This window comes from Neofelis nebulosa, chromosome 14 (genome assembly GCF_028018385.1).
Source record: "Neofelis nebulosa isolate mNeoNeb1 chromosome 14, mNeoNeb1.pri, whole genome shotgun sequence".
Taxonomy (NCBI): Eukaryota; Metazoa; Chordata; class Mammalia; order Carnivora; family Felidae; genus Neofelis; species Neofelis nebulosa.
The window spans coordinates 37,284,684-37,309,650 of NC_080795.1; the positions used below are offsets into that span (position 1 = coordinate 37,284,684).

General features: G+C 37.8%; 1 protein-coding gene across 1 annotated transcript in view; it reads left to right on the forward strand.

Annotated features, from left to right (window-relative positions):
• The first annotated feature begins 346 nt into the window (after positions 1–346).
• DECR1 (2,4-dienoyl-CoA reductase 1) overlaps positions 347–24,967 on the forward strand; it is a 40,149-nt gene continuing 15,528 nt past the window's right edge. Inside the window, exons 1-5 of the mRNA XM_058698506.1 lie at positions 347–526; positions 12,023–12,225; positions 14,559–14,616; positions 14,741–14,827; positions 15,839–15,986. Of these exons, the coding sequence (XP_058554489.1) occupies positions 476–526; positions 12,023–12,225; positions 14,559–14,616; positions 14,741–14,827; positions 15,839–15,986 (547 nt within the window). The 5' untranslated portion in view covers positions 347–475. The remainder of the gene's footprint in view (positions 527–12,022; positions 12,226–14,558; positions 14,617–14,740; positions 14,828–15,838; positions 15,987–24,967) is intronic.

Genomic DNA, 24,967 nt, shown 5'->3' on the forward strand with positions numbered 1-24,967 from the left:
CTTCCAGCTCCCGCCCACCGCGACCCCTGCCAGCCAGGTTCCGACCACTCTGGCTCCGCCCCCTTTCCCTCCTCCTCCCCCTCCTCCCCCTTCTCCCCGCCTCCTCCCCGCTCCCGTCTGCCGCGGCTTGTGCCAACCCGGCCCCGCCCCGCCCCTCCGGCCCCGCCCCTCCCCCCTCCTCCTTCCCGCTCCGGTCCGCCCCATCCCCGCCCCCGCTCCAGCCCGCCCCGGCCCCGCCCCAACACCGCCCGTCCGCCCGTCCTCCTCCCCTCTCCGGTCCGCCCCGCCCCCGTTTGGCCCCATCCCGGCCCCACCCCCTCCCTGCTCCGGCCCTCCCCGCCCCCGTCCCCCTCACCTCGTTCGACCCCGTTCTCCGCTCCCGCCCTCCGGGGGGGGGTCCCTGCACGCTCCTCCTTCCCGCTGGATTCCGCCCCCAGTGCCCGGGGGCCTCCAGTCCCAATCCGGGAAGTCCAAGATGGCGACACTAGGCCGAGTCTTCCTTTCTCGGGGCCCAGGTCCTCGGAGGGTAAGACGACGGAACGAAGATCCGGACCCGGCATGCGGGGAGCGAGGACGGGGGGTTCCGGGGCGCGGAGAAACGCGGGAGCAGTGGGAGCCGGGAGGCGGGGTTGGAGTTAAGAAGGGTCAAAGCCACATTTGCTATCTGAGAAAGTGTGTGAGGGTCATGCTGTGATTCGCAAAGTTTTCATGTCCCTAAGAAGTTTCAAAGTTGTGTGGAAATAGGTGGAAAGACTGGAGACATTGCGCACGTTGGCCCTTTGCGGAGGGAGAGGGACTGGGTGGGAGGGGGGGTCCAGAGGGGCATTGGCCTTATAAGAGACCTTGATTTAAGAGGAAGAGCCATTCATGTGTTGTGCAACTTAAACATTAATACAAGCATATTTACATAAAGCTTTTTATGAAAAGGGAGAAACCCCCAGCTATCTAGACTCCACTTCCCAGAGGTAAAGCTGGGAGAGAAGCACCTAAGGCTGGCTTTTACCTATATCTCCACCATGCTTTGGGAAAGACAACTTGTTTGCTGGTTTGTCAACTTATGTATATCCGTTGGACTCATAGTCCAAATAGAAAATGCGAGTGAAGGGGCGCCTGGGTGGCTCAGTCAGTTAAGTCTGACTTGGGCTCAGGTCATGATGTCAAGACTCCTGGGTTCCAGCCCTGCATTGGGCTCCACACTGACAGCAGGGAGCCTGCTTGGGATTCTTTCTCTCTCTCTCTCTCTCTAAATAAATAAACAGGTGCGGCGGGGGGGGGGGGTGAGGAATGCAAGTGAAGACAGAGAGGATAAGGAGAAAGGAAGATGAAAACAAAGCAATAGTGGGGGTGTGTGGGTGCTTCAGTTTGTTGTATCGGACTCTTGGTTTTGGCTCAGATCATGATCTCAGGTTTGTGAGTTTGAGCCATGGTGAGTTCGAGCTTGTCTCAGGCTGTGTACTGGCAGCTGCAAAGCCTGCTTGGGATTCTCTGTCTCCCTCTCTTAGTGTCCCTTCCTGCTCATTCTCTCTCTCAAAATAAATAAATAAACATTAAAAAAAAAACAACAAACAGTAGTATCCAAGACAGCCTCTTCCACAACCAAATTCAAAAATCTTAATAAATTAAACCAAAAAGTTCAATTTCCTTAGCTAGGTTGAAAAACTGTTTTGCCAGTTGTGAAAAAAACCCTTTTAAATCAAATAGAATGGGCAGCCATAGTAGTTTTTTAATTTTTATTTATTTGTTTGTTTATTAAACATTAAAAAATATATGTGTGTATATATATATATATATATATATTTTTTTTTTTTTTTTTTTTTTTTGAAAGAGCGAGCACAAGCGGGGGTGGGGCAGAGACAGAGAGGGAGACATAAAATCTGAAGGGGACTCCAGGCTGTGAGCTGTCAGTACAGAGCCTGATGCGGGGCCTGAACTCTGGAACGGTGAGATCATGACCTGAGTCAAAGTCGGATGCCCAACTGACGGAGCCACCCAGGAGACCCTTTAATTTTTTTTTTTTTTTTTAAAGGAGAGACACTAGCTTCAAATGTGAACACAAGGAAATAATAGTATGCTAAATCTCTCAAGTAAGAGAACTTTTCTTTTAAAAAGTGATAGTTGTTCAACACCAAAGTTTTGTTGATACTGTTTTCCTTTAAAGGTTTTGGATACAGATCGTTGTAAAAAGAACCTTGTGTTTTCTGGACTCTTCTCAAAGAACTTTCTCTTCCTACAACTCCGTGAGGCAGAAAAGTCCCCAGAGATTTTTTTTCCCCCACAAATCATTAAGCCTGTAGTAATAAGGTCACACAGACTGTATATCCCAGCTCTTCTGACACCCTTAGACAATGAACTCATTTAAAAAGTAATTGTAATCTGATAACTTTGAATTTCTTTTGCTTAAGAAAAATAGAAGTTTTGAGGATTGGGGCTCAGGGCCAAGAGAAGCCTGTTTTGGTGTGGTTTGTTTTCTTGGCACAAGCAGGCTTGGGCTTAAATTCCTAGGAGAAGAGACTTTACATCTATGAAGTGGGTTGTTCCAGGGAACATCAGATTTTTGTTAGCAAATACTAGTTGTTACAATTAAAACCTAATTTGAGTAGTTTTGTTACCAAGAACAAAGAGAAAAGTTTCATTTGTTGAGTTCTATTTATGAAGTGTTACATTAAATTGTTCTGTTTAACTAGTAGGCCTAAGTACAAACAATTACTGAGAACTGGCTCTGTGCCTGGCCCTGGGTTGGAAAAATTTTTTTAAAAATGACCTTTGCTCTCATGCTGATTTCAGTTCTACCCTGGAAAACATTCACATATTCAGCTGTTTATCAGGAAATGCTCATTAAGTGCCTATTAAGTGTTAGGCATTCTTTAGAGGTAGTTGGTTGAAAAGCTATGTGTACCATCATTAAGTTTCATGTATATTTTTCAAGCTAAGAGATAATCACGACTGGACATTGAAATCAGTTTTGTGGAACAAGATGAGTTTAAGAAAAATAAATTGAAATAGAATAGGAAATATCAGAATTCATCTCAGATAGTAAGGTTAAGTTTACTTTGTGAAACTTTTTTTTTTTTAATTTTACCATTCTTCCTTTTGTAGATTAATTCTTAGATCTCTAAGATGCACACTGCCAAGCTTCCTTTCTTTTTGTTAAAAAAAATTTTTTTAAGTATATTTGTTAATTTTAGACAGAGAAGAGCCAGTGGGGTAAGGGTGGAGAGAGAGAGAGAGAGAGAGAAAGAGAGAATCCCAAGCAGGCTCCGCACTACCAGCAAGGAGCCCAGTGTGGGGCCCCAACCCACAAACCGTGAGATCATAACCTCAGCCACAATCAACAGTCAAATGATTGAGACTGAGCCACCCAGGTGTCCCCCTTTCCTTTTGTTTTTATCGAGAGCAATAACTTTAGGATCTTTAGGATCTAACTCTTGCTACTGCCTGAAAGAACTGTGGCACTCATTTACTCACCTTTTTTAGGTCTTTGCTCAAATTCACCTCAGTGAGATCTCCACCCCTATTCTATGCCTTATTTTTTCCCATAGTATGTATTAGCTTATAATATACTATATATATTATTTAATTTACTTGTCCTCCTCCCTCCAAAAATAATCTCTCAAGGTAGAGTATTGTACTGTTTTTGTTCACTGCTGTGTTACCATTTCCTAGAACAGTGCCTAGGGCATAGGAGATGCTCCATAAAAACTTGCTAAAAATAAGTATATGAGTTAAATCTATACCAGCTCATAACATCATGTTTATCTCTAATATATTTTTTTATATAAAAATTCCCATATCAAAAACCTTTTGAAGAGTCAGGGTTTTATTTTTTGTCCCCCCAAAAGATAGCCGGGATGTGTGGGTGGCTAACTTGGTTAAGCGTCTGACTCTTGATTTTGGCTCAGGTCATGATATCACTGTTGTAAGATGAAACCCCATGTTGGGCTCTGTGCTGGGGTTGGAGCCTGCATAAGATTTTTTTCTCTCTCTCTCCCTCTGCCCCTTCCCTGCTTGTGCACTGGAACTTTCTCTCTCAAAAGAAAGAAGGAAAGAAAAGAAAGAAAAGAGAGAGAGAGAAAGAAAGAAAGAAAAGAAAAGAAAGAAAAAAGAGAAAGAAAGAAAGAAAGAAAGAAAGAAAGAAAGAAAGAAAGAAAGAAAGAAAGAAAGAAAGAAAGAAAAGTCAGGTAGTCATGTTAGTTTTGGCTAATGTGATGGGGATCAGTGAGATTACTCAATGAGGGGTTAGCCAGAGTAAAGATCCCAGTTGAAAATATCAAATTGCCGGCTCATTTATCTCCTTGATTTCATCTCCCTTTATTGTGTGGTATTGGTGAAGCATCTGTTTGGTCCACATCTAACTGCCAACAGGTAAGAACTGTAATAAAAATGGGAAGCACACCCTGGAGCACACAGCAGCTACTTTTTCAAGGGCTCATGTTCATTGCTATGAGATGTATCGTTACTTAAAAATGTAATTTCTGTCTTGCTACTGGCAACAACTACATAATTCAACCTAGCCACTGCAGCTAGGAGTCCAGCTAACTTTCTTTTATATTTGCTCAGACTTACCTTCAAGTTGCTGTGGCAACGAGATCTGTGTTCTGCAGTTGCTTAGAAGAGCCTCTGTGCAGTGCTCTGCTTTCAGTTAAGGAGAAGGAGAGGTACTCAAGCAATCCACACGCGCACAGAGCTCGAGAGTAGCATGGCCTGTGGCAAGCCATGGGTATGGGTAGAGTTTGGGTTCTTCAATTCTTTTATGGTTTGTAGGGTTGGTTTTGGATTAGTGGGTGGGACAATTCTTCATTCTGCAGGACTGTTTGTACAGGAGCATCAAGTAGAGCTTCCTGCCCAGCCTCCTCTTGTATTTCCAGATGTTTCTGGCTAAGAGCCATGTCCACTGTGCTTAAGTGGCAGTGGTCTGGACATTGAAAATAATGCAGGCAAGGCACAGATACGTGCCTTCTAGCAACTGGACAGAATAGACTGGGAAGTAGATAGTGGAGGTTTAACTGTCTGCACAGACTATTGAGTTGTGTTGGGAATGCAGAATTATGCATTTTTCAAAGTCATCCTTTGAAAAATAAGATTGTCAGGTCTTTACCAAGCTGACATCTTAATGTGACAGTCAAGGCCCAGTCTGCAGAGCTCTTTTCCTGTGAATTTGGGTCAGGATCAATTTGTTTTTAAAAAAATATTCATGTTGACCTAAATCAGCAGTACCTCATGTTGTACTTAGAAAATCCCCACCCCCCAAAAAAAATTAGGGTGATGTTTCATTGTCTTTGTAACTCACACTTCAGTGTGGAATATACAGTACACTTTATTAAAAAAATTTTTTTCATGTTTATTTATTTTGAGAGAGGGAGAGAGCATGAGCAAGGGATGGGGCAGACAGAGAGGGAAAGACAGAGTCCCAAGCAGGCTCCGTGCTGTCAGTGCAGAGCCCGATGCAGGAACTGTGAGATCATGACCTGAGACGAAATCGAGAGTCGGACACTTAACTATTTACACTTTAAATAGCACTGATCGTGTGCCAGTGTTCTTCTTGCTGACACTTTGTTTTCCTCTATACCCTTTTTATATTGTGTCCTTGCACATATGATCTGATACTGTGTTAACTATTTCTAATCAAAAATTAATTTATGAGCATACCAGACACTCAACAGTACAAAAGGATGCAATGACCGTACAAACAGTCCCTCTCCAAGAGATTAATGCTATGAATAGTTTCTTGTGGATCCTTCCAACAATTTTTGTTTATGTATCAACATATATATGGAGATATTTTCATTAAAAGAAACCACACAAATGAGAGCATTTTATATATATTTCCCTACCTTGGATTTTTCCCTTAACACATGATGCCTCACGTTGTTGGTACTCAATAAATTTGTTGAGTGATTGAATAACAACATATTGTTATTAGAATAGAATATATTCTAATAAAAGATACACAGTATTGTGTTATATGGATGTGCCCTAATTAATTGAGCATCCCTTTGGAAATGCAGATAGATTGTTTTTTGGTCTTTTTTGATTGCAAACAATGCTTTAGTAAATATGTTTGTTTGGCTCATCTGAGTGCCCTGTATTTCTGAGTCCCTAAGAGTGAATTTTGAGATATGCTTGTCAACTTTTGCAAAAAGCCACCTGGTGTTTTGATAGGAATCGCATTGAATCTGTAGATCAATTTGGGGAGTACTGCCATCTTAACAAAATTAAGTTTTTCAATCCATGAACACCGGATGTCTTTTTTATTTATTTAGGTCCTCTTTAATTTCTTAATGGTGTATAAAGTTTTTAATTTATAAATCTTGTACTTTTATTAAATTTATTAGTGTTTTATTCTTTTTGATGTGATTGTAAATAGAATTGTTAAGTTCATTTTGATCTTAGTGCCTTTCTTTGAACATAGCTTCTTCCTCCCACCCAAAAGAGTGAGTTTATCTGTTGGATTAATTCCTAAATGTTGAGTTGCTGGGTCAAAGGATATGTGTAGTTTAGTCAACATTTTGATAATGTGTTGCCAAATTGGCCTCCAAAGAAGTTGGCCCAATTCATTTCAACAGATTGTAAGAGTGACTTTAATCAGATATTTTTTAGTATTCCCAATCTTTTGTGAGAAAAATGATACCTTCTTTGTCTAATTACATCACTTGGTTGAAAGTATGGTTGTATATATTTTTTGCATGTGGGCTATCTTTTAAGGTCTTTGCCCAGTTTTTCTATTTGCAAATGATCTGTTCATACTCATACATCAATAGATTTGGATTAATATTTAACGTGGCATAATTTAGAGTCTTTGGAAGTGACTATTTCAACTTCATGAAACACGCGGCAGAGACCTGGGTTGTATCCATAGCTGCATAAGATTCTACTTGTCTTCTCTCATGTACTTTGGATGGCATCGGACCCTGGCTGATCAGCATTACAGAAAATAAAACAAGCATTTACTGAATGCCCAACTGGTGTTAGAAATCCTGTTATAAAGGGGAGGCTGGCTGGCTCAGTTAGTTAAGTGTCTGACTCTTGGTTTCAGCTCTGGACATGATCTCATGGTTCCTGAGATGGAGCCCTGCATCAAGTAAGGCTCTGCCCTGCTTGGGATTGTCTTTGCCCCTCTCCCCTCACTCTCTCCCTCTCTCTCCCTCTCTCTCTCCCTCTCTCTCTCTCTCTCTCGCTGCCCCTCTCCTGCTGATGCCCTCCCTTTCTCTCTCTCTCTCTCTCTCAAATGAACTTAAAAAAAATTATTCCTTAAAAAAACAAGACACCCTATTATAGTTATGAATGGAGACTGTTCTGTCTTCCTGGGTGCTCACAGTCTGGTGCGGAAGGCTAAGAAAGACTAAGATCCTGAGGGAGGGAGGGATTCATTTGGCCCATTTTTAACAGACACACATGTTTAAAAGTGTCAACAGTTCTTGACACTTTGGCTTGGTTTTGAAGGCTGATTGAGAAAGAAAGTGGCTAGTTTAGGCAAGTGAGAAATCAGCAAAGACCGAGCAAAGACCAGAAGGTGAAAGTTCTTGGTAAGTTTCAGGAATGCTGAGGGCTTGGTGAGCATAGAATAAACCTCTAAGTGGTGAAACTGATAAGTAGGGCTAGGAAGGTAGGTTGAGGCTGTATTATCCAGCTTGAATGCCAGTAAAGAGTTTAATTTTTCTATTTTCAAGTCTAGAGGACATCTGTACTTTTGAGGTATGCGATTTTAATGTGGGAGCCCTGTCAATTAGTAATGGTGACAATGATAGTGAGATAACTAAGCTAAGAGCTATTTAAATATGACCTTTAGCCCACAACTTCTGTGTGAGTGTCTGTTATTACAGGATTTTTACAGATTTGGAACTGGATTTTCTTAATAGTATACCTCGATCATTAAACAATTACTTTTACAGAAAATTGTTTTATATGAAACTTCAGAAACTTTTCTGTGGTACAAACAAGAACAAGAAAAAAGAAAAACCATTTTCCCCTTTTCTATTTTGTATTAGTTTCTTGGGTTTTATCTAGATTAGGAGTCATGCACTCAAATGCCTCAAGTTCTGAGAGGCTCTATAAATGACAGTGATTGCCCACTGAAAAGAGTTTACTTTGCCTGTGTGAGTGAGGATTGGGCAGAGCTTAGGTCTTGTCTCAAGTGGGCATTAACTCGGCCTTATTGGAAGCTGAACCTCAGTGTCAGTAGAGCTTCTGATTTTTATCTGAATTCACTCAGTATCTAAATATTGGCTCAAAAGTTTTAAGACATTGGGGGTGCTGGGTGGCTCAGTAGGTTAAGTGTCCAACTTCAGCTCAGGTCATGATCTCAATGGTTCATGAGTTTGAACCCCATGTAGGGCTGTATGCTGACAGCTCAGAGCCTGGAGCCCGCTTTGCTTTGGATTCTGTCTCCCTCTCTCTGCCCCTCCCCCACTCACACTCTATCTCTCTCTCTCTCTCTTAAAAAATAAATGAACTTAAAAATTATTTTAAAACATTGGGCAGGCCTAATAAAACATCTGGCCTAGGATCACCAATCTGCCTTTATTGTAGGTGTTTATTCTATACATTTGAGACTAGCCAAAATACTTAGGTAATTTAAGAATAAATCTCATTGCTATACAGTCCTCATCCTCCGGGGAGAAGACAGTCAAGACTCTTAAAGAATTGCCATTCTGAGGATTAAAAGTACAATCACTTTTCATGAGTTTAGATGGTATTGTTTAGGACCACATGAAGGAGATAGATATTGTTTATATGATGTGGGGGAGTTGTGCATATGGAGGCAGATGATAACTGATTTTCTTTTTCTGGGAGATTGTAGAACTTCTAATTCTAAAAGTGAATTTGTTTGCCAAAATGGAAGATGAGAGAGGGTTGTAAGAATTTTAGGTTTTAAAGATATCCAGAGAACTCAATCTTGATATGCAAGGTATTATTTCTATTTTCAAAAGACAACTGATTTCTAGGAAAAGCACAGAGCAAGATTTGAAAACTTAAAAGTCTATTTTGAATCTACTTTTTATGACTCAAAAAGAAATGGCAAGGGCACCTGGGTGGCTCAGTCGGATAAGCATCCGACTTCGGCTCAGGTCATGATGGCACGGTTTATGAGTTTGAGCCTGGCATCGAGCTCTTTGTGGATATCTCGGAGCCTGGAGCCTGCTTCAGATTCTGTTTCCCTTTCTCTTTGCCCCTCCCCCCCCACACTCTGTCTCTCAAAAATAAATAAATAGTAAAACAATTAAAAAAAAAAACAAAAAGAAATAGCCAAAATGCTATTTCAGGTTACTCAGAATTCTTTGTAGAAATAGGAGACCGAATACAACAAGATTCTATGAGGTCTGTTCACTTCATGTCTTAATGTTGAAATGAACAAGTTGTTTGTAGACAAATAGATGGCTTGAATTTAATATTCAACAGCATATATGCTATGAATTATTAGAAGGTAATGTGAATTAAAATAGCATATCAATTTCTTCACTTTTGGTTTGGTGGGAAAGATCAGTGTTGATTAGATCAAATAAAATACAACAGGTAAGCCTGTGCTAAGTAGTAACCTAATATGTTATAGACACTTATTAGGAACTGTTAATCAAACTGATTATTTTTACCTGTATATTCTTCTACCATTTGGGAGGTTGAGACAATGTTTTAGGATAAGTAAAAAAAGTTTATGTGCAAATATTTTGCATAATTTATCTTTTGTAAAGCACCACATCGCATTCCCTGTACAAAGCAACACTAAATAAATAAAAATTCATTTTAGAGCCTTTGGAAAATTGGAACACAGTTTTTTCATCATTAGTGAGTAATGACAGACTCCCTAAGCTACTTGTGCAAATTTCCTGTTCTGTCATCTTAATGTAATATTCTCGGAGGCGGTGGCAGCCTTAGGTAAAACTACTATTTATGTAGAGAAAGATTATTGTAGGTTGCTTGGATTATTCTGCTTTGGCAGAGGATACAAAAAGAAAATGCTTTGTCAACCTGAAGCCAAAGGATGTACAATGACCAGCCTGGAGCATAATCAGATTTACAAATTTATCTTCACCAATTATTTTATACATGCTTTCAGATTTTGTCTTTCAGTAACATGTTTTTCCTGATTGTAAAAGCAAGTCATACATATTGAAAAGATAAAAATGCTAAAACCCAACAAAAGGCAAAAATAATCATCCATAATCTCATCACCTAGAGATAGTAATTGTGTAAGGAAGATATGGGTGGACTCTGAAGTCAGACACATCTTGGATTTGAATCAAGTCTTTTCTACTTATTATTTGTCTTTAAAAATTAGTTACTGGGGCACCTGGGTGGCTCAGTCGGTTGAGCATCCGACTTCAGCTCAGGTCATGATCTCGTGGTCCGTGAGTTCGAGCCCCGCGTCGGGGTCTGTGCTGACAGCTTGGAGCCTGGAGCCTGCTTCGGATTCTTTGTCTCCCTCTCTTTCTGTCCCTCCCCTGCTCATGCTCTGTCTCTCTCTGTCTCAAAAATAAATAAAACATTAAAAAAAATTTAAAAAAAAGTTTTTTACTTGATCTTCCTGTGTTTCACCTTTTTCATCTATAAATTGAGGATAGCAATAGAATTTACCTTATAGGATTGTTGAGAGATAATGCATTTAAAGTCTTTAGTAGACCTTGGCACATGATTAATTGTGAATCTACTACTTACTGTTATTTCATTAGTCTTTTTCCCAAGCATATATTTTTGTTTACAGTTAACATATTGTATACTTCTTTTTTCATGTAACATCATATCATAAGCATTTTCTTGTGTAATTTCCAGTTGATAAACAGCCTTATCCTAAATCATTGACCACATTTCCAATTATTTCCTTAGGAGAAATTTCTAGATACCCGAGACCAACTGATAGCAGCTCACTTAGCTTATAGGAATATTCTAGCAGGAAATGATACATTTTGGAGTTGTAGTCTTGCAACCATGACCTGATGGGGAACATCACATGCCTTTTTGGTGTGATCATTAAGCTCTGTAGGAGTTCAGTGAGTAGAGAGAGGAAATATACAAGGTACTGATGAGGGAGGGCTTTGGAGCCTATCAGACCACATTTGAATCTTGGTTCTGGGACTTGGGCAATATATTTAAAATATATTTAACATAACTGTCCCCCCCTCTCCCCCCCCCCCACACCTCCACAGCACAGTGAGGTTAAAATAATACCTGTTTCATGGGCTGGTGAAGATATCGAGTCTTGACACATGATAAGCACTTAATGAAATAACTCTTTATTGTTATTATGTTCAACACTTAAAGTTTGTTTTTATAATTAAATGTGAGAAAATGGCAGTGATTTTCACAAGTAATGTGAGAATGTAAGTTGTAAGGCATAAGATAGGGCAATGCAAATGTTTTCAGTGTAAAATGTTTTAATTTTTTTCCCTATTTTAAATATAACAAATAATTATCTGTTCTAAATTTATTATCCAGAAGACAACATGGGATGAGATATTTGATTTAATAAACTTATAAAGACTTGTAATAATTTTCTTCAGTGATTCAAAGATGGAATGTGATTTTTATCCAAGTTATTCTTATTGAAAGATGAATATGCTTTATGTCAGTTCTTTTTATATAAATTTAAGCAAAACCCCTGTAAATAATAATGCTAGCATTTATAGAACATTTAGTATATGCTAAACAATGTTCTAGGTATTTTACTTATGTTAATTCATGTAATGCTTACAATGTCTCAAGAGTAAGGTTCTTTTATTGTCTTCATTTATGGAAGAAACTGAGGCACAAAGAGGTTAAATCACTTGCTGAAGTTTATACAACTAAAGAGAAAATATGTCCTATGTGGTCTTTGTCCAAAGCCCATGCTTTTACCCATTCCACTGTGTTACTTAACATTCCAGTGGGGAAAAAAGTAATAATTGGTTAAATACAATACCAGTACGTTTACAGTGAGTTTGTTAATCCAAGAATTTGATTAATAGTGAGTTCAAGAGTAAGTTTTTTGAAATTCATCTATTTTGTGGAAATGCACGTGTGAAAATTTCAATTAATCTTTTTTCCCTTTCAGTTTTTCAGTTATGGAACAAAAATATTGTATCAAAACCTTGACGCGTTTCAGTCTAAATTCTTCCCACCCCTTCAAAAACCGATGCTACCACCTGATAGTTTTCAAGGAAAAGTGGCGTTTATTACCGGGGGAGGTACTGGCCTTGGTAAAGGAATGACAGCTCTTCTGTCCAGTCTAGGTGCTCAGTGTGTGATAGCCAGCCGGTAAGTCACGCTCACCAGTTGCCTGGCAAGAGTCTAGTATAAAACATTTCTGTGCCACAGTATTGAAAACACTATATGCCAGAGTTTTTTGATTTTCATCATAATTTTCTGTGAATATCCTTTAGATTATTTAAGTAAATCTCCTTGGAAAAATCAGTTATACTTGTAATGATAGAAATGCAGATGGGATCCTGATTTGCATTGGTTCAGTTTAGGATTTTTCGACTTTACAATGGTGTGAAAGTAATACACAGTCAGTAGAAACTGTACTTGAAGTTTTGAATTTGGAACCTTTCCCAGGCTAATAATATGTGACGAGATACTCTGATGATGCTGGCAATGAATTGTAGCTCTCAGTCAGCCACTCAGTCATGAGGGTAAATAACTGATACACTTCCGACCATCTTGTGCCCAGATAAACCTTCTGTTTTTCACTTTCAGTACAGTATTCAGTAAGTTTCTGTGAGATATTCAACACTTTATGATAAAACGGGCTTTGCATCAGGTGATTTTGCCTAACTATAGGCTAATGCGTTTAAGGTAGGCTAGGTTAAGCTATGGTGTGCAGTAGGTTAGGTGTATTAAATGCATTTTCAACTTAGGGTGTTTTGAATTTATGGTGGGTTTATTGGGTGTAACCACATCATTAACTTGAGGAAGATCAGTAATGATTGATAATGGATAAGTTAAAAACTACTGTATTGAGGCTGCTTTTTTTTTTTTTTTTCAGTGAGAGTGATTATAGTTACTGCTTCAAAGGCTAGTTAGCCTTGTACCTGGGTAATGGATATAATCCTTCCATTTTCTATAAGATGGGTAGATATTTCAAAACATCTCTTGTGATAAATGTGGGAAGGATAAGGCCATGTAGATGGAATTTCTTATTTAGGCCCTATAACTATGTGACTATTTTTAGGACTCTATGCCTATGTAAGTGTAGAACTTTAAAGACTGGTCAAAAAATCGACACCTTCTTCCTATTTTGAATAGTGTAAAATTTTCAGATAGGCTGAATAATAATCTGAATGACAAGTCACAGGCTGAATAATAATCTGAATGACAAGTCACGATGTAATTTACAAAGGGCCAAAGGAATTTCTTTCAGATGTTTCCTTTAATGCAAATTGGCCAGAACATTTTTTTATATTGTAACATTTTTACAAGTATTAAAATCTTATTTTCTTTGTAACACTACATAATTTATGCTTATGGTTTATTTTTCATGTTTCTTTCGAGAGTATGAAACTAAATGCATATAATGCTTTTATATCCATAAATTTGGTCTAAAATCTACTAACATAAATTTTATACATAACAGATTTCATATAGTATAATATAAGCTTACATTATATCATAAATGTATTTTCTTTCTAAAGCAGGCTTGGGCAAGGGAACAGAAATTATTGTAATTAAGAAAATTTACTTATTTTTTTTCATGTTTTAAGTTTTTATTTAAATTTTAGTTAACATAGTATAATATTGGTTTCAAGAGTAGAATTTAATGAATCACTAAATATAACTTACATATAACACCATCATATCATAATCACTTACATATAACACCAATGCTCATCACGAGGGCCCTTCTTAATATCCATCACCCAGCTAGCCCATCCCCCTGCCCACCTCCCCTCCAACAACCCTCTATTGGTTCTCTATTATTGTTAAGAGTCTTTTATTTGCCTCCCTCTTTTTTTCCCCCCCATTCTCTGTGTTTATCTGTTTGGGTTTTTAAATTTCACACATGAGTGATATCACGTGGTATTTGTCTTTCTCTGATTCACTTATTTCACTTAGCATAATTTTCTCTAGCTCTATCCACATTGTTGCAGATGGCAAGATTTCATTCTTTTTGATGCCTGGGTAATATTCCATTGTCCATTTTGTGTGTGTGCACACACACACACACATACACACACACACACCGCATCTTCCGTATCCATTCATTAGTCGGTGGACATTTGACATTTGGGCTCTTTCCATAATTTGGCTATTGTTGATAATGCTGCTATAAATGTTAGGGTGCATGTACCCCTTTGAATCAGCATTTTTGTATGAAGGAAATAATTTTAAACTATGAGTAGATATAAAGCAACTAGTTTAAAAGTAAATAATTCAATAATTGAGTATCAAGTATACAAAAATTATACTAAATTAACTTGTGGAAAGTAAATTCAAACTGATTTGTTTATAGATACAGCTTTTGTATTTTGTCAAAACTGCATGTGTTTAAGCTATAGATTCTCTTTGTTTTTAATTTATGGAATTAAAAAGAAAAATATAATATGAAGTCATTTCAGAATTCATGCAAAGTACCATATTTTTATTTCTAGAAAGATTGATGTTTTGAAAGATACGGCAGAACAAATTTCTTCTCAGACTGGAAATAAGGTACATTAAAAAGAGTTATTTAATTCAGATTTACAAATAAAACATGCTTAAGTAACTTTTTCATGCATTTGGTTTAAGAAGTCTGGAAATTGTTGGATTTCTTTTTCTCTGTGTTATTTTTCAGGTTCATGCAGTTCGGTGTGATGTGAGGGATCCTGAAATGGTGCAAAACACTGTGTCAGAACTGATCAAAGTTGCGGGACATCCTGACGTAAGTTCAGTGCTGATGAGGCCAGAACAGGATGTTGATAACACCCACAAGAGTACTAAGGATGCACTCAGGAAATAAAATATGTGATGTGAGCAAGTGCTGTGTTGAGAAGCTATTTTCTTTCTTAAGGGAAGAGCCAGCTCTGCTCAGAGCAGGGAACAGTTTAGGTGAACTGCTATACCATTTCCTTTCAGAAATACTTAAAAAATGCATTTACAGTCATATAGAACAAACTTGATTGTTCTATAATAAGATTTAATATAATAAATAAATAAATAATATAAAAAATAATTTATAATAATATAATAAGATTATGAAATAAGAGCAATTATCCAACAACACAATATGTAGTTTAAATGATTCATGCTCTTTGCTTTTCCTAATAGCTTTTGATTATCTCCATCAGTAGAGGAGAATAATACAAGTAAAGAAATCAATAAAATACTCCAGGTTTTTCCTTTTAAGACCCGAGTTGTGTATGAGTATTTGGTTGTTGTTTGGTTCACATATGGGAAAGAAGCAATTTCCTCCAGTCGTCTCAGAGAGCGCTCTTCTGAGTTAAAGATATTTTCAGACAGGCCAGTAATATTGAGTCTGCTAATAGAGCTAGGTAGAATCTTTACTGATAGTGAAGAAACATGTTATCAAGCAAGAATTTCATTGGGTAAAGTAAGCCAAAATGTCACCAGAAATTAAAAGGCATTTTGAGATTCCTTGAAATACAGTGTAGATAAGTGGTAGACATGCTTAATCTGTATTTGTTTTCTTAATGATAGATTCTACCCTAATTTTGAGACAGGGAATAGGATTCTGAAATGTAAATAACACAGGGGATTTTTACAGGCTCAAAAAAAGTAAAACTGAACCAAATCTTGTGGTTTTATTTCATAGCAGACTATCAATTTTACCTTAATGGTATTTGGATTAATATGTTTTAGAAGTAAAAACTCTGGAGGGAAAATGTTCTTCCTTATCTAAAAATTTCTATAACTTGCCTTATTGCTTTATTAGGTTGTGATAAACAATGCAGCAGGGAATTTTATTTCTCCCACTGAAAGACTCTCTCCTAATGCTTGGAAGACCATAACTGACATAGTGCTAAATGGTACTGCCTATGTGACTCTAGAAATTGGAAAGCAACTAATTAAAGCACAGAAAGGTATGTTTATTAATTCTTCATATATTGATTGAGTCCCTACTGCACACAGGTTCTGTGATAAGTCCTGGGATATTTACAGAAGTCAATAAGACATTGTTGGTATCTGTGCAACTCATAGGCTAATGGAGCAGAAAGATACCTAAATAATTACTGTATGTTATGATATGAGCTGTAATAAATATACATTTCATGTATGTTGGAAACCCAGAGATAGGAATGACTAACTCTCCCTAGGATGATTATCAGGTTGAGGAACAAGACACAATTTGAGCTGAATTTTCCAAGATCCTGATGTGGAGAAGTTGGGATGAAAGGAGGGTGGCAAGTAAATGAAAATGTCCCAGGAAAGAGACCTGATAAACAGACGTTTAGGGATTGATGAGAAATTTGATGTGGTTAGAGATGAGGAGGCAGAATAGTGGGAAATGAGTGGGGATGTGGATTGGGTGTAATTGGGAAAGTTCTCAATATCGAAATAGAAAATTTGATGTTGGCGTACCTGAGGGCTCAGTCAGTTAAGTGTCTGACTCTTGGTTTTGGCTTGGGTCATGATCTCATGGTTTTGTGAGTTCGAGGCCCACATTGGGCTCTGCTCTGGCAGCGAGGAGCCTGCTTGGGATCCTCTTGTCTCCCTCTCTCTCTGCCCTTCCCCCACTTGCACTGTCTCTGTCTCTCTCAAAATAAATAAATAAACTTAAAAAAAAAGAATAAAAAAAGAAAATTTGATGTTACTTGTGAAGGAAACGGGAGTTATTTTCTTAGGGATTTCTCTTGAAGGTGTCTCCTTCAAGTCATGTCTTGGACTTGATTGGAAAGGATACTGACAACAATGTTGGGGGTGGAAAAAATTAGGGAGACCATTCCGAAGGTTTGTCTTTTCTTTTGGTATGTGGCCACATGACATGAGGGATAAATTAGGAGACATTTAGCAGATAAAATCAATAGGCCTTACTGATTACATGAGAGAATTTGTGCTGGGTGAGTAGTTTGGATGATGATGACATCAGTGTGGTTGAGAACACTGGGGAAAATAGATCTGCAGGGAAGTTACTAGAACATTTCTGTTTAGTACTATGAACAAACTCTATTCATGAAATATAAGTAGTAAATATATGTGTAATTTATGTATGTGTGTAACGTGTGTACATACTTATATGCCTAGAATCAGAGTATATTTGTTCATTTAATGGACACTTACTGATGACTTTTGTGTAACAGGTCCTGTACTATATGCACAAATGACAGAGGTGGATGAGACTCTGTCCCTGAACAAGGTGGGGAGGGTGAGGTGGGACTTGAAAGGGGTATTTCTTAGGGTAGAGAGCATTCTGAACAAGGAAAAGGGGGAAGAGTCCTTAAGGCTTGTGGGGAGAAGGGAAGGCATGGAGTTGGCCAGGTTCCTTCTGGTTCGGAAGCCTTTGCCTCATTAGATTCCATTTCTTCTGTACAGTGTGGATAATTCTCAAGCCAGCTTGAGAAAAAATGTAGGAACAGACAGAAGGATGCTGGAGAGGTGCTGGCTGTTTTTGTATGTGTACAACTGCCATCTTTTGTCCCTGAGCTCATTGAAACAGAAACTTCAGGTCACTTACTCCAGTTCCATTTGGAGCTTCCAAGTTTTTTTTTTTTTTTGGTCTTTTTCTTTCTCTGTCCTAGGATCCTTGACCTGTGTGCCTTTTGTCTCTCCTGTCTCTGATTTTTTTCTCCTTATCTCTTACTCATTTCTCTATTTCTTTCTCTGTCTCTGTCAGCTCTTCATTCTTGGTTCCCTATTTCGTTCTTCATCTCGGTCTCTCTCACCTTTGTGTTTCTCTGCTCCATTGTCTCTTTTATTCCTTCCGCTGCGCTTCTCTGTGACTCTTGATTTTTGTCTGACTCCCCCTTCTTTTCTCATTATTGTCATTCATTTTAACAGACTATGATCTATTTTTACTCATCACATTGGATTAAAATTCTATGGGCTTTATTAAAAATATATGAGCTAAGACTTTTAAAAGATGGAAGCCAGTTTTTATTCTTCCAAGATTCCTGTCAGTTATTGATGCCATAACCTGACAGAGTTTGAAGGACTTGTACCACTGGGCTGTGGAGTACAGTGCACAGGGCCTATTCTGGTATTGGAGCGACAGTCAAGGAACTTAGGTGCTGATGATCTCTGAAGTGTGTCAAAGTGGAAGTCAGTTCAGAAGGCAGGCAGTCTTTGGTAATTTGTGGTCAGAAGTACGTTAGGTGGTCTGGAATCTAGGAAATTAGTTAAGGTTCTATATCCAGGGAACTCAGACTGAGAAGGGAAGGCAACTGGAAGGCAGACATTGGCTGGCAGGAATTGGTGATGACATATGCCCTCGGAGAGGGGGTAGCAGATGATTGAGGATCATGAGAGAGGTGACCTTAGCAGAGGCAGAGAAGCTAGAACTAGGACATTATTAAAGTATGTTTCTAAGTAGCATTGAAGCAAAGTTAATAATTATGAACAAATAAAAGATTTAGGAAACTCCTGGGGTGTCCAGGTGGCTCAGGTGGTTGAGCATCTGACTTCAGCTCAGGTCCTATCTCACGGTTCATGAGTTCGAGCCCCGTGTTGGGCTCTGTGCTGACAGCTCAGAGCCTGGAGCCTGCTTCAGATTCTGTCTCCCTCTCTCTCCTTCCCTCCCCCACTTGTGCTCTGTCTCTGTCTCTGTCTCTCTCTCTCTCTCAAAAATAAATAATAAACATTAAAAAAAAAGATTTAGGAAACTCCTAAAGACGTTAGCCCAATGTACCCTTATAACCACAAAGGTTGGTAAATACATAGCTGATCCTTATTGGGAAGAATATTGAAAATATTATGCTGAGATCCATTAATCTCTAAGGTATCACGTATCAATGTAAAAATTAGTGAACAGTGTGGAAAAGGATACCTAATTTTATTAAAGAATTGAGAGAACTTGCAATGAAGAGAGACTAAAAAAGACACTAATAGAGGGTTTTATTTAAATGTAGTTGAGGAGACTACCTGTTGGGATGAGCACTGGGTGTTGTATGGAAACCAATTTGACAATAAATTTCATACTAAAAAAACTAAATAAATGTAGTCACAAAGGACATGGATAGGATAAATACTGAATTTTTACATGAAACCCTAGATCACTAGAAACAAGAGATACCTCCTGAAACTCGAAAGAGGTGATTTAAGGACGTGTAAAAAGTATTTTATTGAGGTAACACTAATAATACTTTATACCACTGTGGTACTATTTAATTTACAATGTACTTTTATATATCAGTGTGGAAATAGAATGAAATCAAGACTATTATAAGCTTATTAAAAAAGAATAAATAAATGCAAAACATAACTCAAATGTATTAACTTTAGCTTGTTAAAATTGAGGTAAAATTTGTATATAGTGAGACCCACAGATTTTTTGTGTTCAAATTGAACTTTTAATAAGCTTATGCACTTAGGTAACCATCGCGCCAGGCAAGATATCTAACATTTTTACTGCTCCCAAGGGTTCCCTCTTCCATCTTCCACTTACTCCTCACTATCTTAGTTTTTAATACATTTTTATTTGGTTGTTTGTCTTTTCATTATTGATTTATAGAAATTCTTTGTTTAATCTGGACTGAGGACTTTGTCAGATATAGTATGTCTTTAGAATATTTTCTCCCAATCTGTCGCTTGTCTTTTCATTTCCTTATCAGTGTCTTTTGATGAGTAGAGGAACCTAAATTTTTTTTTTTTTTAATTTTTTTTAAATGTTTTTGTTTTTTTTTTTAATTTATTTTTGAGACAGAGAGAGACAGAGCATAAACAGGGGAGAGTCAGAGAGAGAGGGAGACACAGAATCTGAAACAGGCTCCAGGCTCTGAGCTGTCAGCCCAGAGCCCGATGCGGGGCTCGAACTCACGGACCGCGAGGTCATGACCTGAGCCGAAGTCGGACGCTCAACCGACTGAGCCACCCAGGCGCCCCTTTAAATTTTTTTTTTAATGTTTTTTTTTTTTAATTTATTTTTGAGACAGAGAGAGACAGAGCATGAACAGGGGAGGGTTTTTTTTTTTTTATTATTATTTATTTTTGAGACAGAGAGAGACAGAGCAGAGGAACCTAAATTTTGATAAGTCCACTGAACTGTTTTGCAAATTGGCTCTAGGAGGTTGCTTTCCCAACAGCAATTTATATGCATTTGTGCCACATTCTGGCCCACACTGGATTGGTTATATTACATTTTAGCCATCCTCTGTAGTTGTCCCTCATTTGTGGTGTTAGCTTACATTTCGTGACTAATGAAGTTGTGCATCTTTTCCTGTGGTTTTTGCATATATTCTCTGATGAAGTGTCTGTTCTAATCTTTTGTCCGTTTATTTATTAGGTGTTTGTCTTAGTATTGATTGGAAAGTTATTTTACATGTTTTGAGTATAAATCTTTTATTAGATACATGCTCTGCAAATATTTTTTTCTCAGTCTGTGATCTGTCTTGTTCTTAACAATGCCTTCTGAAGATAAAAGGTTTTTAATTTTGATGTTGTTCAGTTTAATGAAACTTTTCTTTTATGACTCATGCTTTTTGAGTTGTATCTAAGAGATCTTTCCTTCACCCAGGGTCACAATTAATTTCTCCATTGTTTTCTTCTGGAACTTTTATAATTTTCACTGTTACAATTAGGTCATGATCCATTTTGAGTTAATGTTTGCATGTGGTATGAGATAACAGTCAGGATTAATTTTTTGCATATATCTGTCCATCCTTTCCTCATTGAAATACTTTGGTACTTTGGTGGAAAATCAGTTGATATAAATGTAGGTCAATTTCTGACCTCCCTATTCTGTTCAGTTGATACATCTATCATTATTTGGTTACTTAGCTTTATAATGTATACATATATATAGATTAGCTTTATATTAATTTGACATCAGGTATTGTGAGTCCTCCAACTTTATTCTTTTTTCAAAATTGCTTTCACTATTCTATGTCCTTAGCATTTTCATATAAATTTTAGAATTCAATAATTTTTACGAAAGAGTCTCCTGAAATTTTGACCAGGAGTCAAAATTTACAGATTTATACATTATAGATTATAGATTTATAGATTATATTGAGTAGAAGTGATATTTTGACAATATTGTCTTTCAGTCAGTCTGCATGCAGTATCTTTGTATTTGTTTAGGTCTTTAATCTCTGTCAGCAATGTTTTGCTCTTTTCAGTGTGTAGGTCTTATTTCTGCCAAAGAATTTTATATTTTTGGTGTTATGTTAAAGGATATTGTTTTCTAAATTTTATTTTATAATTGTTTGCTTCTAGTATTTAAAAATATGGTGGACTTGTTTTTGTACATCGACCTTTTTTCTGTGAGCTTGCTAAAATTAATTAATAGTTCTTACAGCTTTTTTGGTAGATTCCTTAGGATTTTCTATATTCTTGATAATTAAAAAAATTTTTTTTAATGTTTATTTATTTTGAGAGAGAGAGAGAGAGAGAGAGAGAGTGGGGGAGGGGCAGAGAGAGAGAAGGAGACACAGAATCTGAATCAGGCTCCAGTCTCTGAGCTGTCAGCACAGAGCCCAACGTGGGGCTCGCACCCACAAGCTGTGAGATCATGACCTGAGCTAAAGTCAGGCGCTTAACTGACTGAGCCACCCAGGTGCCCCTGTTGATAATTGTTTGTGAAAAAAGTCTATCTTTATACCTTACTTTCTAATCTGTATTTAGTTTCCTTGCCTTATTTTACCAGCTGGGACCTCCAGTATGATGTTGAATAGCAATGGTGAAAGTAAATGTTTTATCTTGGTATCAGGAGGAAATCACTCAGTCATCATTAATTATGAGTTTACCTGTAGGTTTCCCTAAGTGTTCCTTATCAGTTGAGGAAATTTGCTTCTGTATCTAGTTTGCTGCTTTTTTTTTTTTTTTTTTTAAATCATGAATAGGCATTTGTCAAATCTTCTATGTTTATTGACATGCCCAGCTTTAAAAACCTGTTAGTATGGTGAATTCCATTGATTAATTTCTTAATTTTTTTTTTTTTAAATTTACATTCAAGTTAGTTATCATATAGTGCAACAATGATTTCAGGAGTAGATTCCTTAATGCCCCTTACCCATTTAGCCCATCCCCCCTCCCACAACCCCTCCAGCAACCCTCTGTTTTTTTCTCCGTATTTAAGAGTCTCATGTTTTGTCCCCCTCCCTGTTTTTACATTATTTTTGCTTCGCTTCCCTTATGTTCATCTGTTTTGTCTCTTAAAGTCCTCATATGAGTGAAGTCATATGATATTTGTCTTTCTGTGACTAATTTCACTTAGCATAATACCCTCCAGTTCCATCCGCGTAGTTGCAAATGGCAAGATGTCATTCTTTTTGATTGCCGAGTAATACTCCATTGTGTGTATGTATGTGTATGTATGTATATGTATATATATACATATACACACACCACATCTTCTTCATCCATTCATCCATCGATGGACATTTGTGCTCTTTCCATACTTTGGCTATTGTCGATAGTGCTGCTATAAACATTGGGGTGCATGTGCCCCTTTGAAACAGCACACCTGTATCCCTTGGATAAATACCTAGTAGTGCAATTTCTGGGTCATCGGGTAGTTCTATTTTTAACTTTTTGAGGAACCTCCATACTGTTTTCCAGAGTGGCTGCACCAGTTTGCATTCCCACCAGCAGTGCAAAAGAGACCCTCTTTCTCCACATCCTCACCAACATCTGCTGTTGACTGAGTTGTTAATGTTAGCCATTCTGACAGCTGTGAGGTGGTATCTCATTGTGGTTTTGATTTGTATTTCCCTGATGATGAGTGATGTTGAGCATTTTTTCTTATGTCAGTTGGCCATCTGGATGTCTTATCTGGAGAAGTACCTATTCATGTCTTTTGTCCATTTCTTCACTGGATTATTTGTTTTTTAGGTGTTAAGTTGGTAAGTTCTTTATAGATTGTGGATACTAACCCTTTATCAGATATGTGGTTTGCAAATATCTTCTCCCATTCCGTCGGTTACCTTTTAGTTTTGCTGATTATTTCCTTCACTGTGCAGAAAGAAGCTTTTTATTTTGATGATGTCCCAATAGTTCATTTTTACTTTTGTTTCCCTTGCCTCCGGAGACGTGTTGAGTAAGAAGTTGCTGTGGCCAAGGTCAAAGAGGTTTTTGCCTGCTTTCTCAAGGATTTTGATGGCTTCCTGTCTTACATTTAGGTCTTTCATCCATTTTGAGTTTATTTTTGTGTATTGTGTAAGAAAGTGGTCCAGGTTCATTTCTCTGCATGTCGCTGTCCATTTTTCCCAGCACCACTTGCTGAAGAGACTGTCTTTATTCCATTGGATATTCTTTCCTGCTTCATCAAAGATTAGTTGGCCATAGGTTTGTGGGTCCATTTCTGGGTTCTCTATTCTGTCCCATTGATCTGAGTGTCTGTTCTTGTGCCAGTACCATGCTGTCGTGATGATTACAGCTTTGTAATACAGCTTGCAGTCCATAATTTTTGAATTTTTAAACCACCATTGCATTCTGAATCTAAGTCCTGCTTGGTTATATATTATCCTATTTGTATATTGGTAGATTTGTTTCACTAAAATTTTCTTAAGGCTCACTTTTTCAGCTTCCAGCTATTACTTTTAACTGAGGTTCTTAGAGCTGTAACAGTGCTTTTTCAGTTTAGGGATCAGCCAATTATTTGAGGGCAATTTGTATGCAAATGTTGCTTCCTCTTTTCACCTGCTCTGGCAGTCCTCACCTCTGTTTTTTTGTGAACAGATGATGTGTTGGCTATAGCCCTGCTTTTTGAAATTGATTATCATGTTTAAGCTATGTCCAAAACATGTCTCCTTCATGTACCACTGTCAAAAACATAGTACATGAGTGTTCAAAACAGCCTGGTAAATGTCATTTTTGGCTGTTTATCAGAATTTTAAATTACTTGTTTGGGCACCTTGGTGGCTCTGTCAGCTGAGTGTCCGATTTCAGCTCAGGTCCTGATCTCAGGTTCGTGAGTTCGAGCCCATGTTGGGAGCCTGGAGCCTGCTTCAGGTTCTGTGTTTCCATCTCTCTCTCTGTGCCTCTCCCCCTCTTGTGTGTGTGCTCTCTTTCTCTCTCTCAAAAATAAATATTTAACGTTAAAAACATTAAAAAATTACTTGACATTGAAGTTAAAATATTGGCCACATACCCATTATTGTCTTTTAAAAATGTGTTTGTCTGGAGGCACCTGAGTGGGTCAGTCAGTTAAGTGTCCAACTTTGGGTCGGGTCATGATCTCACAGCTCATGAGTTCAAGCCCCTTGTTGGGCTCTGTGCTGACAGCTTAGAGCCTGGAGCTTTGGGATTCTGTATTTCCCTCGCTCTCTGCCCCTCCCCTACTCGCACTCTGTCTCTGTCTCTCTTTCTCTCTCAAAAGTAAATACATTTAAAAAAAATTATTTAAAAAATATTTGTTTGGATTTTATTCAAATAAAACATTTTTTCTTAAATCCTATTATAGGTTAGCCTACCCAGATATTGTACTTGATTTTGGACTAACTTTGGTAATTGAGTCACATGGATTACTTTATACCAAGAAGCTAGAATTCCTTCCACATAGGGCCATTTGAGAATTCTGTAGTCATCACTGCCACTTATGTAATTACTAAATAAAGGTAGAATACCCAACAGGTGTTAGAATATGGAACAAGCAAAAAGAAAAGTATTATTTGTAAGAAAATGTTTTAACTTTAGCCGTATTTTCTTCCTCTCTCCCTTCCTTCCCCTTCCTCCTTCCTTCTTGCCTTTCATCTTTCCTTTTTTTGAAACACCAAACATTTATTGTTTATTCTGTATCAGATTTTGTTCTAAACGCTAAACATTTATTAGCTCATTTAAAACTTGCAGTGACTGTAAGGTGTGTACTATTTTATTCCCTTATAGTTACAGGTGGCTCAGAATTAGTCTTTTTTATATATGAGGTAGATGTTTTAAATTCTCAATTCTCCATTCCTGTCGCCACGAGTTC